The sequence below is a fragment of the Dipodomys spectabilis genome, unplaced genomic scaffold (genome assembly GCF_019054845.1).
Source record: "Dipodomys spectabilis isolate Male_0828 unplaced genomic scaffold, ASM1905484v1 ptg000067l, whole genome shotgun sequence".
Classification (NCBI taxonomy): Eukaryota; Metazoa; Chordata; class Mammalia; order Rodentia; family Heteromyidae; genus Dipodomys; species Dipodomys spectabilis.
Window position 1 is genome coordinate 8,287,874 of NW_024870744.1, and position 16,040 is coordinate 8,303,913.

Here is a 16,040-nt window from a genome sequence, read left to right on the forward strand (position 1 = left end):
GGGGGAGGCACGGGGGACACCGCCATCCTGGGGGAGGCATGGGGGACACCGCCAGCCCGAGCCACATCGCTCTAGGCACAGATGGTTCTCATTGCCTGCTGCCTCTCTTCCCTGGGAAAAACAAACCAACTCAGGGCCAACAGAGCCTTGTATATCTTGTGTTTATTTTTGTTGCCATTTTCCTGTGCAGGAAGCCACTGTGCCGTGGGCAGCGTCTGTGAGAATCTGGCCAGGGTGGCCTTGGCATTCTCCCCCGGGCTCAGGCAGCTCTGGGGAGGGACGGGGGTGATCCTGGGAGTCATTTCACCCCCAGACTTGTTCCTGTCCGCTGTGGCTCACGGCCACTCTTCCGGGGTCTCCAGCCATGCCAGGAGGGCTGAGATCGGGGTCAGGGAGCGGGCCAGAGCCAGGTTAGACCTCAGCTGGGCAACTGCCCGGGGCCCCTGCAGCGCTGGCTGTGCCGGGCAGGGAGCAGGCCCAGGATGAGCCTCAGTCGCCGCGGAGGGTGGTGAGGAAGCACTCACGGGTCAGGACCTCCCTGGGGTCCCGGGACGGGGCCCGTCTGCCCTCCCTGTGAGCCCCCCAACTCCTCCCCCATCCATCAGGACACCAAGGCTGGGAGGGGCAGCCCCAGGGATAGCCCCAGGGCATGGGGTCCCACAGTTAGGCAGCTAGGCATGCGTGGTCAGCTTACGCAGGCAGAGGGATCCCAAGGCCTGTACCCCGCAGCAGGGCCAGGAGGGCGTGGACCACCCAGGGCCGGGCAGCCATGCTCAGCCCTGGGATGAGGGGGACCCCTTGGGGGACTGAGGCCTTCCAGAGTGCCTGTGCCAACCCCAGCCTCAAAGCCCCTGCCCCTCCTCCACCGAGCCTCCCCCCTCCTGCCCACCCCGCGGGGGAGGCAGGCCAGCCCTCTGTGGTCAGCCGCTGGGCTGTGGTGGCCGGCGGGTGGGCGTCCCAGGTCCTCCCTCCCTCCCCCTCCCTTCCCCGCCCCCGTCCGGGCGGCGATGACATCACAGCGCGGCGCAGGAGGGGTGGCGGTGTCCCGCGCACATCACTTCCTCGGCGCCTCCTGCGGGCGCTGACGCGCAGACAGACAGACAGAAGGACAGGCAGACACGCGCGCGCGGACGGCGGAGAGGCGGCCACAGGAGGGAGGGCGAGGAGGGCCTGCTCGGCTCTGGGCGCCCCGACCCATGGCAAGCCCCGCCCCGCCTGCGGCCGAGGAGCTACCGGGCCCCGCCACCAGGCGCCTCTACTCCAGGTACCGGACGGCTGTAGTCAGGAGCGGGCGGGACCGCGGAGGGCCGGGCCGGCGGGCTGCGGGCGGCGGGCAGCCGGGAACAAAGGCGGCGGTGGCTCAGGCAGGGCTCAGGCAACGTGGCCAGGCCGCGCCTCCCTCCCGACCGGCGATGGGGACGTGGTCCCGGCCAGCCGGCCCAAGGCCAGGGTCTCAGGCGCAGGCTGCGGCCCTCCGCCCGCGCCACAGGGGTGGGCCAGGCATGCATGCCACCGGGTGCCTGGCGCCCCCAACCTGGCTAGTCTGACCTGGTGCAGGGCAGCACGGCCAGACCCCCTTTGTCAGGGCCTGGGCCCTGCCCGCTGGCCATCCCTGAGCCCCACGCCAGCTGGACCTGGGGCCCCTCCAGCCTAGTGGGTGTGTGCCTTCCTGAAAAGACACCTGCGCCCCAGGCGGCTCGCAGGCGATGGGTCCCGCTGTGCGTCACGCCGTTGGCGTGGCCCGGCCCCTGGCTGCGTGCCTGCCCGGTGACTCCCAGCCTGGGGAGCCGTGCGAGGCCCCCAGAGGGACCAGCAGCTCCCAGTCCACTCAGGGGGCAGAGCTGAGTGCTGGGCAGGGCCGCGCCTTGGCCCCGGCCCCGGGGTAGGTCCAGCGCCCAGTGGCCTCTAACTCGGGGGCTGCCATTCGGATCACTCCAGCAGTCCCCCTTCCCAGGAGCCTCCCCCAGCAAGTCTGGCCCAGCCCAGCCATCCACCAGCCAGGCACCCCAAGAGGCCCAGAGGCCAGTGGACGGCCTCATTCCCCCCCCCAATCTTGTTCTGCTCTGTGCTGCTATTCAAAGACAGCCTCTTTTGTGTGGCCTGGGGTCCACAGCTGAGCCCCTGGTCTGGCTTCTGGGCCTCCGAGGGGCAGGGGTGTGGCAGGAGTGACAGGGACAGGTTTGCAGGCAGCTCACACAGGAGGCCTGTCTCAAAGGTTCATCCCAGGGTCTCCGGAGCAGAATGGGGGCCGCACAGGGTGGCAGGGGTCCCCGGGTCACCCATCTCTGTGGCAGGAGCTGACCAGGCCGCAGTGCGGGACCGGCCTGCACACGGGGAGAGGGTGGTCCTGGGGAAGGGGGCCGGGGCCTCCACCCTGCGTCTGTCGCCGTCAGGCCCCGCCTGGGAGCCGGGCCGGGGGTGGACACTCCAGACAATGCTGGCCTGGGGGTCAGCACTGGGCAGGTCAGGTAGAGAGGTCACTCAAGCCCTGACGGCACCCCTTCAAGCTAAGACACAAACTGAACTAAAGGCCGACCTGGACCCAGATTTGGGGTGAATGGCACGTGCCTTTCTTGAGGGCTATGGAAGAAGTTCTGCAGGGAGGCTGGGCCCTACCTGACCACAGTCACAGATGAGTTCGGGCAGCCAGTGGCTGGTCAAAGTGGACGGTGGCGCTTCTGGAGCTGGGCTGTGGAGCACGTGGAGCAGTAGGGAGTCCTGAGGAGGGGGAGCAAGCCCGGCACCCTCCAGCCCTGCCTTCCTGTGGAGCCCAGCGTGTCCGGGGAAGTCTGGTGGCTGCTGGGAGGGGGGCTGTGGTGCCCTGTGCCTGGATGCCGGACGGTGGGCATCCTAGAGGACAGTCCGTGGGACAGGCTCTCCTCGCCTCTGCCCCTCCCAGGAGCTTCTCCTTCCACAAGTCCCTGTCTGGAGAGAGTTTGGTTATCAGAGGTGGAGGCTGTGCTGGGAAAAACTGCAGACTGGCCATGTGCCGGGGGATGGATGGAACCCGGCCTATTGACTCTGGGCCCCCAATCTCAGAGGAAGGCCAGGGGTGGAGGCGCTGAGGGACTCAGTGGGCAGGGCGAGGGGCCCCTCCCCCTGCAGGCCCCTGCTCAGTGAGGCTGGAGGGGAGGGGAGGCAGGGGCCATCTTGGAGTGGCCCTGCCCTGGGGCGGCCCACAGGAGCATCCTCAGATGTACGCGGGGTCCCTGGGGCCACACGGCACCGTCTCTGCCTTCCTGCCCCAGCAGGACCTCAGGGAACCACCACTATCAGGACCCTTCCCTGTCCCAGCTCTGGGACCTCCTGTAAGCATGGCCCTCAAGAATGTCCTGAGGGGAGTTGGGAGCTCCCCTCCTTCCCAGCGGTCCCCACTCCCCCACCCTCCCCCACAGGTCTGTACCTGCTCCCTCCACCCTGCACCAAAGTTCAGAGTGGTTTGGCCAGGAGGGAGGGGACGATGGGGGAGGACTTGAGGCTGATTGTGAGCCTGGAGTAGTGGCCAGGGACCAGTGTGGTAACAGGCCAGAGAGGGGGAGGTGGGCAGGACACAGGCAGACGGGCACCAGGACAACACCCCCAGAGCCACAGGTGGTAGGAGCTGGGACCCTGGCTAAGGAGCCAGCCTGGTGGCACACCCCAGGACACCGGGAGCCCGGTGGGGGCAAACAGTTGGGGCTAGCAGGCACTGAAGAGCAATGGAGCCATGGGCTGCTGGTTTCTACCAGCGCCCGTGCTGGGTGTGGAGGCCAGCCACAGGGGTATGGGCAGGGTGTGCTAGCCACAGGCTGGCCACCAGAAGGTTGGCCCCGCATCACTGAGCCCTCGCTGACAGGTCACCAGCAGGCAGCAGAGGGATCTTGGCCGGCTGCTGTGGTCTGGCACAGGCAGCCACGCAGTAGGAAGGATCTGAGGCGTGGGTTGAGCGGAACCTGTGGGTAGAGAGGGTCAGCCGGCTGGTCCCCAGCCTGCAGTGTGGTGGGAGGTCAGGCACTGTTGGTTTTCAATTCATCTATGTCGCTCTGCTTAGCAAGGTAGCAAATCTCAGACACGCGGCCCACACCTAGGTTGATGGGAGGGGCTAAGCCCCGGCCCCAGAGAGCCCGTAGCCCTTGAGGTGGACAGGTCTTCCAGAGGCCCAGAGAGCCTGGCATCCGTCTGCAGCCCCTCAAGTGGCCAGTGCTTAACAGGCACCCGACAGGGGACCGACCCAGTCATACTCTGCAGGCTTGCAGGGGTAGGGCAGAGAGCCAGAGTTCCAGAATCTTCCTCACTGTGCTGGCCTGGCCCCCAAGAAGGCAGAAGAGGTTGGGTTGCATGCAGATCAAGGAAGCCTGTGGTCCACATGGGAGCCGGGGACGGCTGCCTGTTGCAGGGACTGGCCAAGAGGTCCATGCTAGGCCAGGAAAAACCATCATGGTCATGGGACAGGGAGGGGTTCGTCAGGGCCTTCCTGGGGCTGCTGCCCCGGCTGAGACCCAAGGTGACCCTAGGCCTCCACCCTCGCGTCCTTGGCGCCAGGGTCCCCATACCAGGGCCCCACGCTGTTGCTCAGTCTCGGGAGACCCCTCCACCCCAGGGCACCGGCCAGGATGCACCTGGGCCTTTTGTGCCCACTGTCCAGCTCAGAGATATTGGGGCTCCCTCTTGCTCCCAGACCCTGTGTGGCCCACAGGGTCTTGGGCCTCACCTCAGATGTCCTGCGAGGGTGGACACGTCCAGCTGGGGGTGTCCTATGGGGCGGTGGGGTCTCCCCCATGTTGGGCACCTGTGCCAGTGCCAGCGAGGCCACAGAGCTGGCCAGGCTGAGGGTAGATAGCACACTAGGTCCCGGCGCGGCCTTGCCCACCCCTGGGATGGGCCCTCCTGGAAGGCGCGCCGTGGGAGAGCTCAGCTGTCTGCCAGCTATGGGCACACGTGCGGAGCGGGGCTGGGCACCGACCCTGCCAGCAATGTTGGCCAGCGCCCACCGTGGGAAGTACCTGGTCCCCCCAGCAGCTGGCCCCGGAACTGGCCTTGGGCTCTGACCGGCAGAAAGGTTCGCTGGGGAGGAGGACATGCTACAGCGCAGATGCCTCTGCCCCTCCCCCCCAGAACAGGAGGACGGCAGGGATTACCTGGGCTCCCCCACCCCCAGCTGTCAGTGCTCTGAGCCTTCCTGATCCCCAATCTGCCTCAGATCCTGGGGAGGAGGAAGCTGCCGGAGGGGAGGGCCAGGAGTCTGCTGCCGCGGGGGCAGAAGCCTGGGCTGGCATGACCCCGCGACCCGAACCCTGACATGCCCGCTCCCCCCGTGGAGGGCCCGCCGCTGGCCCTGAGCCTGGCAGAGAAGGCCGTGTGCAAGGTTGTGTATGGCGCGCCGCGCCCCCGCCCGCTGCTGCTGCCGGTGGGCCTGGAGCTCTGGCTGTACGTGCAGAAGATGCGCAACTTGCACAGGACGAGGTGGGGGCCCGCGGCGTGAGGCCCGGTGGGCGCTGAGTGTGAGGCGGGACAGGGTCTGGTGGTGAGGGGTCTGGTGGTGTGAGCTGGTGGTGTGGGGTAATGGTGTGGGGTCTGTGGTATGGTGGTCTGGTGGTGTGGGGTCTGGTGGTGTGGGGTCTGGTGGTGTGGGGTCATGGTGAGGGGTCTGGTGGTGAGGGGTCTGGTGGTGTGGGGTCTGTGGTATGGTGGTCTGGTGGTGTGGGGTCTGGTGGTGTGGGGTCTGGTGGTGTGGGGTCTGGTGGTGAGGGGTCTGGTGGTGTGGGGTCTGTGGTATGGTGGTCTGGTGGTGTGGGGTCTGGTGGTGTGGGGTCTGGTGGTGTGGGGTCATGGTGAGGGGTCTGGTGGTGTGGGGTCTGGTGGTGTGGGGTCTGGTGGTGTGGGGTCTGGTGGTGTGGGGTCTGGTGGTGTGGGGTCTGGTGGTGTGAGCTGGTGGTGAGGGGTCTGGTGGTGTGGGGTCTGGTGGTGTGGGGTCTGGTGGTGAGGGGTCTGGTGGTGTGGGGTCTGGTGGTGTGGGGTCTGGTGGTGTGGGGTTTGGTGGTGAGGGGTCTGGTGGTGTGGGGTCTGGTGGTATGAGCTGGTGGTGTGGGGTCTGGTGGTGTGGGGTCTGGTGGTGTGGGGTCTGGTGGTGTGGGGTCTGGTGGTGAGGGGTCTGGTGGTGAGGGGTCTGGTGGTGTGGTGTCTGGTGGTGTGGGGTCTGGTGGTGTGGGGTCTGGTGGTGTGGGGTCTGGTGGTGTGAGCTGGTGGTGTGGGGTCTGGTGGTGTGAGCTGGTGGTGTGGGGTCTGGTGGTGAGGGGTCTAGTGGTGAGGGGTCATGGTGTGGGGTCTGGTGGTGAGGGGTCTGGTGGTGAGGGGTCTGGTGATGTGAGGTCTGGTGGTGAGGGGTCTGGTGGTGAGGGGTTTGGTGGTGTGGGGTCTGGTGGTGTGGGGTCTGGTGATGTGAGGTCTGGTGGTGTGGGGTCTGGTGGTGTGGGGTCTGGTGGTGTGGGGTCTGGTGGTGTGGGGTCTGGTGGTATGGTGGTCTGGTGGTGTGGGGTCTGGTGTTGTGGGGTCTGGTGGTGTGGGGTCTGGTGGTGTGAGCTGGTGGTGAGGGGTCTGGTGGTGTGGGGTCTGGTGGTGTGAGCTGGTGGTGTGGGGTCTGGTGATGTGAGGTCTGGTGGTGAGGGGTCTGGTGGTGAGGGGTCTGGTGGTGTGGGGTCTGTGGTATGGTGGTCTGGTGGTGAGGGGTCTGGTGGTGTGGGGTCTGGTGGTGTGGGGTCTGGTGGTGTGGGGTCTGGTGGTGTGGGGTCTGGTGGTGTGAGCTGGTGGTGAGGGGTCTGGTGGTGTGGGGTCTGGTGGTGTGGGGTCTGGTGGTGTGGGGTCTGGTGGTGTGGGGTCTGGTGGTGAGGGGTCTGGTGGTGTGGGGTCTGGTGGTGTGGGGTCTGGTGGTGTGGGGTCTGGTGGTGAGGGGTCTGGTGGTGTGGGGTCTGGTGGTGTGAGCTGGTGGTGTGGGGTCTGGTGGTGTGGGGTCTGGTGGTGTGGGGTCTGGTGGTGTGGGGTCTGGTGGTGAGGGGTCTGGTGGTGAGGGGTCTGGTGGTGTGGGGTCTGGTGGTGTGGGGTCTGGTGGTGTGAGCTGGTGGTGTGGGGTCTGGTGGTGTGAGCTGGTGGTGTGGGGTCTGGTGGTGAGGGGTCTGGTGGTGAGGGGTCATGGTGTGGGGTCTGGTGGTGAGGGGTCTGGTGGTGAGGGGTCTGGTGGTGTGGTGTCTGGTGGTGTGGGGTCTGGTGGTGTGGGGTCTGGTGGTGTGGGGTCTGGTGGTGTGAGCTGGTGGTGTGGGGTCTGGTGGTGTGAGCTGGTGGTGTGGGGTCTGGTGGTGAGGGGTCTGGTGGTGAGGGGTCATGGTGTGGGGTCTGGTGGTGAGGGGTCTGGTGGTGAGGGGTCTGGTGATGTGAGGTCTGGTGGTGAGGGGTCTGGTGGTGAGGGGTCTGGTGGTGTGGGGTCTGGTGGTGTGGGGTCTGGTGATGTGAGGTCTGGTGGTGTGGGGTCTGGTGGTGTGGGGTCTGGTGGTGTGGGGTCTGGTGATGTGGGGTCTGGTGGTGAGGGGTCATGGTGTGGGGTCTAGTGGTGTGGGGTCTGGTGGTGAGGGGTCTGGTGGTGAGGGGTCTGGTGGTGAGGGGTCTGGTGGTGAGGGGTCTGGTGGTGTGAGCTGGTGGTGTGGGGTCTGGTGGTGTGGTGTCTGGTGGTGTGAGCTGGTGGTGTGGGGTCTGGTGGTGAGGGGTCTGGTGGTGTGGGGTCTGGTGGTGAGGGGTCTGGTGGTGAGGGGTCTGGTGGTGTGGGGTCTGGTGGTGAGGGGTCTGGTGGTGAGGGGTCTGGTGGTGAGGGGTCTGGTGGTGTGGGGTCTGGTGGTGTGGGGTCTGGTGGTGAGGGGTCTGGTGGTGTGGGGTCTGGTGGTGTGGGGTCTGGTGGTGTGGGGTCTGGTGGTGAGGGGTCTGGTGGTGTGGGGTCTGGTGGTGAGGGGTCTGGTGGTGAGGGGTCTGGTGGTGAGGGGTCTGGTGGTGTGAGCTGGTGGTGTGGGGTCTGGTGGTGTGGGGTCTGGTGGTGTGGGGTCTGGTGGTGTGGGGTCTGGTGGTGTGGGGTCTGGTGGTGTGAGCTGGTGGTGAGGGGTCTGGTGGTGTGGGGTCTGGTGGTGAGGGGTCTGGTGGTGTGGTGTCTGGTGGTGAGGGGTCTGGTGGTGAGGGGTCTGGTGGTGTGGGGTCTGGTGGTGTGGGGTCTGGTGGTGTGAGCTGGTGGTGTGGGGTCTGGTGGTGTGGGGTCTGGTGGTGTGGGGTCTGGTGGTGTGAGCTGGTGGTGAGGGGTCTGGTGGTGTGGGGTCTGGTGGTGTGGGGTCTGGTGGTGTGGGGTCTGGTGGTGAGGGGTCTGGTGGTGTGGGGTCTGGTGGTGTGGGGTCTGGTGGTGTGGGGTCTGGTGGTGAGGGGTCTGGTGGTGTGGGGTCTGGTGGTGTGAGCTGGTGGTGTGGGGTCTGGTGGTGTGGGGTCTGGTGGTGTGGGGTCTGGTGGTGTGGGGTCTGGTGGTGAGGGGTCTGGTGGTGAGGGGTCTGGTGGTGTGGTGTCTGGTGGTGTGGGGTCTGGTGGTGTGGGGTCTGGTGGTGTGAGCTGGTGGTGTGGGGTCTGGTGGTGTGAGCTGGTGGTGTGGGGTCTGGTGGTGAGGGGTCTGGTGGTGAGGGGTCATGGTGTGGGGTCTGGTGGTGAGGGGTCTGGTGGTGAGGGGTCTGGTGATGTGAGGTCTGGTGGTGAGGGGTCTGGTGGTGAGGGGTCTGGTGGTGTGGGGTCTGGTGGTGTGGGGTCTGGTGGTGTGGGGTCTGGTTTTGAGGGGTCATGGTGTGGGGTCTAGTGGTGTGGGGTCTGGTGGTGAGGGGTCTGGTGGTGAGGGGTCTGGTGGTGAGGGGTCTGGTGGTGAGGGGTCTGGTGGTGAGGGGTCTGGTGGTGTGAGCTGGTGGTGTGGGGTCTGGTGGTGTGGTGTCTGGTGGTGTGAGCTGGTGGTGTGGGGTCTGGTGGTGAGGGGTCTGGTGGTGTGGGGTCTGGTGGTGAGGGGTCTGGTGGTGAGGGGTCTGGTGGTGTGGGGTCTGGTGGTGAGGGGTCTGGTGGTGAGGGGTCTGGTGGTGAGGGGTCTGGTGGTGTGAGCTGGTGGTGTGGGGTCTGGTGGTGTGGGGTCTGGTGGTGAGGGGTCTGGTGGTGTGGGGTCTGGTGGTGTGGGGTCTGGTGGTGTGGGGTCTGGTGGTGAGGGGTCTGGTGGTGTGGGGTCTGGTGGTGAGGGGTCTGGTGGTGAGGGGTCTGGTGGTGAGGGGTCTGGTGGTGTGAGCTGGTGGTGTGGGGTCTGGTGGTGTGGGGTCTGGTGGTGTGGGGTCTGGTGGTGTGGGGTCTGGTGGTGAGGGGTCTTGTGGTGTGGGGTCTGGTGGTGAGGGGTCTGGTGGTGTGGGGTCTGGTGGTGAGGGGTCTGGTGGTGTGGTGTCTGGTGGTGAGGGGTCTGGTGGTGTGGGGTCTGGTGGTGAGGGGTCTGGTGGTGTGGGGTCTGGTGGTGTGGGGTCTGGTGGTGAGGGGTCTGGTGGTGTGGGGTCTGGTGGTGTGGGGTCTGGTGGTGTGGGGTCTGGTGGTGTGGTGTCTGGTGGTGTGAGCTGGTGGTGAGGGGTCTGGTGGTGTGGGGTCTGGTGGTGAGGGGTCTGGTGGTGTGGGGTCTGGTGGTGAGGGGTCTGGTGGTGTGAGCTGGTGGTGAGGGGTCTGGTGGTGAGGGGTCTGGTGGTGAGGGGTCTGGTGGTGAGGGGTCTGGTGGTGTGGGGTCTGGTGGTGAGGGGTCTGGTGGTGTGGGGTCTGGTGGTGTGGGGTCTGGTGGTGTGGGGTCTGGTGGTGAGGGGTCTGGTGGTGTGGGGTCTGGTGGTGTGGGGTCTGGTGGTGAGGGGTCTGGTGGTGTGGGGTCATGGTGTGGGGTCTGGTGGTGAGGGGTCTGGTGGTGAGGGGTCTGGTGGTGAGGGGTGTGGTGGTGAGGGGTCTGGTGGTATGGGGTCTGCTGGTGAGGGGTCTGGTGGTGAGGGGTCATGGTGTGGGGTCTGGTGGTGTGGGGTCTGGTGGTGAGGGGTCTGGTGGTGAGGGGTCTGGTGGTGAGGGGTCTGGTGGTGTGGGGCCTGGCTGGCAGATGGAGTGTCACAGGCCAGGCTGCCTGTCCTCCACAGTCACCTGGAAGGACAGCTGTAATCAAACCAGCAGGTGGACAGGGATGTTGTCTTGTGACTGGTAACCAAGTGACCCTCCTGGTAGCCAAATCGGCTCCAGCAGCCCTTCCAAGGGGTCCAATGAGGGACTGCCCCAGCTGGCAGGTGTGGGCAGGAGGTCTTGGGTGCTGGGGTGGGCAGGCAGCTCAGTGGTTTGGCCTTCTAGTCTCAAAACCACCATCCTGTCCCCTAGCCAAGTGGCTCTGCTGTCCCGGAGGAAGCAGGCAGGTGGGGGATCCGAGTCCCCCCATGTCCCCCTGATACCACGGGATGAGGAGCCGCTCCCACCCAGGACCGCGAGTCTGGGCCCAGTGTGAGGTTCAGGTTGTTTCTGGGATTCCCTGCATATGCTGAGCTGTAATGAATCTCACATTGTTTGGCCAAGGCCACTAAAGTGCCACGTGTCAGCCATCGGCCCGGCTGATGGGGCCTCACTCCACAGTGTTCTTGGTGTCCTCAGGAGAGGCAGCCCCCCCTCCCCCTGCTTCCCACAGCCCCTGTGTGGGAGGCAGACAGGGCCCCAGGGCTGGATAGACACAGGCCACTGTGGCTGATTCTGAGCAAACAAAGGGACACAGGGAGTGGAGGTGGTGCTTCCGGGAAAGGGGCTCATGAGGCGGAAGGGCCTTGGAGGGGGCCGGGCACTGAGACTGGGCCCAGCTCTGCAGACTGCAGGGCTGTGGGTGTGTGGGCATGGGGCGGGTGGGACCTCCAGAAGACAGCTCTGAGCCGAGTGGGAGCAGACACGGGTCAGCCTCTCCAGGACCCATCTCCCACCCACGCTCCCACGGAACCGGCGCTCCAGAGAGCTCAGAATGCCCAGCTACTTTGACAGGCGCTCCGGGAGCGAGCTGTGTGGGTGGGTGGTATTGAAGGGGTGTTGGACTGGCATGATCAAGGAACATGGCCCCAGATGTCCCACGCTCACCCGTGCCCGCTTCTGACGGTTACTCTCAAATCCTCACAACCCATAAGGGCCAGCTGGGAGCTGGGCATAATGGTGCTGACCTGCAATCCCAGTGCTCCACCCAGAGGTAGAGGAGGGTCACCAGTTCAGGGCCAGGCTGGGCTACATAGCTATCCCTGTCTCAAAACCCAAAAAAAAAAAATTACTCGGTGGGTTTTCCACAAACTGAACAAAAAGCTATAGAAAGGCCAGGCACCAGTGGCTCACGCCTGTCATCCTAGCTACTCAGGAGGCTGAGATCTGAGGATCACGGTTCAAAGCCAGCCAGGGCAGGAAAGTCTGTGAGACTCTTATCTCCAATGAACCACCAGAAAACCGGAAGTGGCGCTGTGGCTCAAGTGGTAGAGCACTCACCTTGAGCTGAAGAGCTGAGGGACAGCGCCCAGGCCCGGAGTTTAAGCCCGACAACAGACAAAAATAAAAAAAGCTGGTGCAGTGATTCACACCTGTAATCCCATCTTCTGGGGAGGCTGGTGGGAGGTTCACTTGAGCCTGGGCACCACAACAAGGAGGCCCCTGCCTCACAAGAAAAAGAAAACAAAAGCAGCCATGCTAGCCTGGCCTCATAGTCCCGCTCAGCCCCTTGTCAGGTCCCGGGGCTGGGGTCACAGTGCCCTTGGGTGACAGGTCTGTCCCCAGTCCCCTCCCCTGGCCTCCCTGCCCCGAACCCTCCCGCCCACCGTCAGCACACCACCTCATAGACCCCCACCCCACACAAACCCTCCAAGACTGGACAGGCTCTGGCCTAGGCCCACAGGATCGGAGAGGGGCAGAGACCAGGGATCCCAGGGCACCGTGTCCAGCCCAGGGCTCTACAGCAGGCTGGAGCAGGGCTGGGTAACCTCACTCAGAGACTCCTGCACACACCGTCCTGCCCCCACTGCTGTGCCCTGGGCAGCTCGCTGGAGTCCTGGCTGCGGGAGTCCTTCTCCAGCAGGGGCCTCCGCTCAGCGGCTGCACAGGGCCCGGGCTGAGGGGCTTCTCTGGCAGTAGCATCGGTGTCCAGCTAGGGGCACGTGGCATTGGGCATGCGTGCGGGATTCCTGGGCAGGGAGCTGGAACAGTGAGCGTCCCGGGGACCAGGTCCACCCCGGACACAGATCCCGGGACACTGTGCTGTCCTCTTCCTCCCTGTTTCTCAGGCTGGACCTGGCCAGCAGCCTGCACTGCAGGTGAGACCCTGACCCAGGGAGGCTGTGGACCTTCAACCCAGATGCAGCCTCGACCCAGCAGAGTCCTCCCTGGGAGCACGGGGGCTGGCTGAGGGAGAGGAGGCTTGGATCAGGCGTGATGGGGGCGGGAGGCAGAGCATGGATCGGTCCACGCCAGGTCCCTGGGAGTGCGTGGGGAGGGGCACCTGGCCCCTCGGTGCGGGAAGGCCGTGCTCTGTCCGCTGGCTTGGGCACCAGCCCCCCGGGACAAGGTTCTCCCTGCCGCCCAGACTCACGCGCTCTGGGCTCTGCCCTCACTCTGGCAGACAAGCAGTGAGGTCAGGGCAGAAAGAGTTGCACAGATGTGCAAGCCTGGGATGCTGTCGGGCCTCCTACTCCCAGATGTGACTCCCCAGCAGACACACGTGCCCGTGTGGGGCAGCCCCGCCCACTGAGGCCCTGCTGAGACCGTCCACGAGGGGGCCCGGCCCCCGAGGGAGGGGCGGGCTGTGACACCTCTGCCTCTGCCCAGGATGGAAGCCTCGTGCCTGGAACTGGCGCTGGAGGGCGAGCGGCTGTGCAAGGCTGGTGACTTCAAGGCGGGCGTGGCCTTCTTTGAGGCCGCCGTGCAGGTGGGCACAGAGGACCTGAAGACGCTGAGTGCCATCTACAGCCAGCTGGGCAATGCCTACTTCTACCTGAAGGAGTATGCCCGTGCCCTGCAGTTCCACAAGCATGACCTGCTGCTGGCACGGTAAGCACTCCAGGGGTGGTCCTGAGAGAAGTCTGTCCCTGCGTGTGTCCCACGTGCATCCTGGGTGTATCCTGCGTGCATCCTGGGTACATCCTGTGTGCGTCCTGTGTACATTCTGCGTATGTCCTGTGTGCGTCCTGTGTACATTCTGCATATGTCCTGTGCGCGTCCTGTGCGTGTCCCACGTGCATCCTGCGTGCATCCTGTGTGCATCCTGCGTATATCCTGCATATGTCCTGTGTGCGTCCTGTGCGTGTCCCACATGTATCCTGTGTGCATCCTGTGTGCATCCTGCATGTGTCCTGTGTGCATCCTGTGTGCACCCTGTGTGCATCCTGCGTGCATCCTGCATGCATCCTGTGTGCATCCTGTGTGCATCCTGTGTGCGTCCTGTGTGCATCCTGTGTACATTCTGCGTATGTCCTGTGTGCATCCTGCGTGCATCCTGTGTGCATCCTGTGTGCATTCTGCATATGTCTGTGTGCATCCTGCGTGCATCCTGTGTGCATCCTGCGTATATCCTGTGTGCGTCCTGTGTGCATCCTGTGTGCGTCCTGTGTTCATTCTGCGTATGTCCTGTGTGCATCCTGCATGTGTCCTGTGTGCATCCTGTGTGCATCCTGCGTGCATCCTGCGTGCACCCTGCGTGCATCCTGTGTGCACCCTGTGTGCGTCCTGCGTGCACCCTGTGTGCATCCTGCGTGCATCCTGTGTGCGTCCTGCATGTGTCCTGTGTGCATCCTGTGTGCATTCTGCATATGTCCTGTGTGAATTCTGCGTGCGTCCTGTGTGCACCCTATGTGCGTCCTGCGTGCACCCTGTGTGCATCCTGCGTATATCCTGCGTATATCCTGTGTGCATCCTGTGTGCATCCTGCATGTGTCCTGTGTGCATCCTGTGTGTACCCTGTGTGCATCCTGCGTGCATCCTGTGTGCACCCTGTGTGCATCCTGTGCGCGTCCTGTGTGCATCCTGCGTGCGTCCTGTGTACATTCTGCGTATGTCCTGTGTGCATCCTGTGTGCGTCCTGCGTGCATCCTGCGTGCATCCTGTGTGCGTCCTGCGTGCATCCTGTGTGCATCCTGTGTGCATCCTGCGTGCATCCTGTGTGCATCCTGCATGTGTCCTGTGTGCATCCTGTGTGCATCCTGTGTGCACCCTGTGTGCACCCTGTGTGGGGTCACTCACACGCAACTCTGCGTCTACTTAGGTGCAACCTCGGGCACCACCCAGAAGTGTTGCTCCTGGTGTTGGGGCTCTAAGCTCACTCCTTGCTGCCTGCTCTCACATGTGGCCCTGTCCCTAGAGTCCCTGGTCTCCCTGCGAACCCCATGCTCTGCAGGCTTACCACTTCCCGCCTCTGCCCCTTGCCACCCTTCTCCCTTACTCCAAAGTGTCCAGTCTTGTCCCGGGCCTCTGCTCTGCAGGGTCCTGTTGGGTCCCCTCCTTTGCATCACCAACAGCTCTCCCCCTCTTCTGATCTCCTAAGTGGGGTGATGTCCACACTGGCCTCCTACCCCAAGGAACCCCATACCCTGCCCTCAGCCTCAGCCCTCAGTCCAGATATAACGTCAGCAGCCTGAGTGAATGTCCACTACTTATCCCTCCACCGCCAACCCCACCCCGGCTTTCCCCGGGTCCTGATAGCTGCGTGGGGCCTGGCCAGGTCCCTGCTGGGTGGGCAGCAGGGCTGTGCTCAGAGCCTCCCCTGCCCGGCACCACGCTCCTGCACCTCCCCGGGCCAGGCCCTGCTGGGCTCAGGGCCTAGCCCGTCCTCCGCCTGGCTCCTCACTCCCTCCTGCCTTCTAGGACCATTGGGGACCGCATGGGGGAGGCCAAGGCCAGCGGGAACCTGGGTAACACGCTCAAGGTCCTGGGCCGATTTGATGAGGCTGTGGTCTGCTGCCAGCGCCACCTGGACATTGCCCAGGAACGGGGCGACAAGGTAGGTGACCGGGCCCCACGGCATCATCGTCCCCCTGCTCTGCTCTCTGGCTCGTGCCCAGGCTGAGACCAGGCAGGGATGCCATACCACTCAGCCTTCCCCCACAGGAAGGAAGACCCCCGATGACTGTGAAGGTGCACGGTCCCTCGGAGACGGGGCCCCTTAGCTCACGCGGCTCCCCAGCCACGGCCCCTCCCAGCTTCCCCTCTGCCCAGCTCCCCCAGCTTGTCCAACACCCAGCACTCCTTTGGGGGTCCAGGAGGAGATGGGAGGCAGGGCTGGGAGGGCTCCTCCAAGCTACGGAATAGACCGGGCTAGAGCAGCTGTAGGCCGGCCCCACCTCCTGCCACGAGTCCGGCCTGCGCCGCTTTCCCTCCGTACCGTGTGGCTGAGCATCTGTGCTGCCCGTGGGCAGGTGGGAGGTCACGCATGTGCAGCTGGCAGGCGCCCCTACACTGGGCTCTCCCCCTCGGGCATTAGCGCCCAGGCCTGGTCAGGTCTTGTCCTGACCAGAGGAGAGGACCCCAGGCTGTCTTGCATCCCTTCCAGAGGGTCCGGAGCCACGAGCGGGCCTGCGGGCCGGCACAGGGCCTCTGTACACTTGGGGTGGGCTCCGTGGGGAGCTGTGGGGGCCCAGCCCACACCTCGGCACCGCTTGCAGGTTGGGGAGGCAAGGGCGCTCTACAACATCGGCAATGTGTACCACGCCAAGGGCAAGCAGCTGTCCTGGACCACCGCCCAGGACCCCGGGCACCTGCCGCCCGACGTGCACGAGACCCTGCACAGGGCCTCCGAGTTCTACGAGTGAGTGTGGCTGGCACCCATGTCCCGGGCTCCCCAAACACTTCCTAGGGTGCAGGGCACAGAACACTTCCTAGACACACCCCTCAGCCCCGTCCACCACCCCTGGCAGGACTGGCAGGACCCAGCCAGGCCCCCAGCCCTGTAGCTCAGATGGAGCCAAGACACCGCCCCAGCCACCCAGTCCCCATGCCACCCCCTGGCA

The 16,040-nt window shown here is 65.0% G+C and overlaps 1 protein-coding gene across 2 annotated transcripts in view; it reads left to right on the forward strand.

Moving 5' to 3' along the window:
- The first annotated feature begins 1,042 nt into the window (after positions 1 to 1,042).
- Gpsm1 (G protein signaling modulator 1) overlaps positions 1,043 to 16,040 on the forward strand; it is a 31,136-nt gene continuing 16,138 nt past the window's right edge. Inside the window, exons 1-4 of one of the 2 annotated variants that reach the window (XM_042681061.1) lie at positions 1,043 to 1,264; positions 12,868 to 13,089; positions 14,899 to 15,034; positions 15,696 to 15,838. In XM_042681061.1, coding sequence (XP_042536995.1) covers positions 1,197 to 1,264; positions 12,868 to 13,089; positions 14,899 to 15,034; positions 15,696 to 15,838 — 569 coding nt within the window. In that variant the 5' untranslated portion in view covers positions 1,043 to 1,196. Of the gene's footprint in view, positions 1,265 to 12,867; positions 13,090 to 14,898; positions 15,035 to 15,695; positions 15,843 to 16,040 lie in introns of those variants that run through there. The other variant, XM_042681064.1, reaches the window with a different exon arrangement.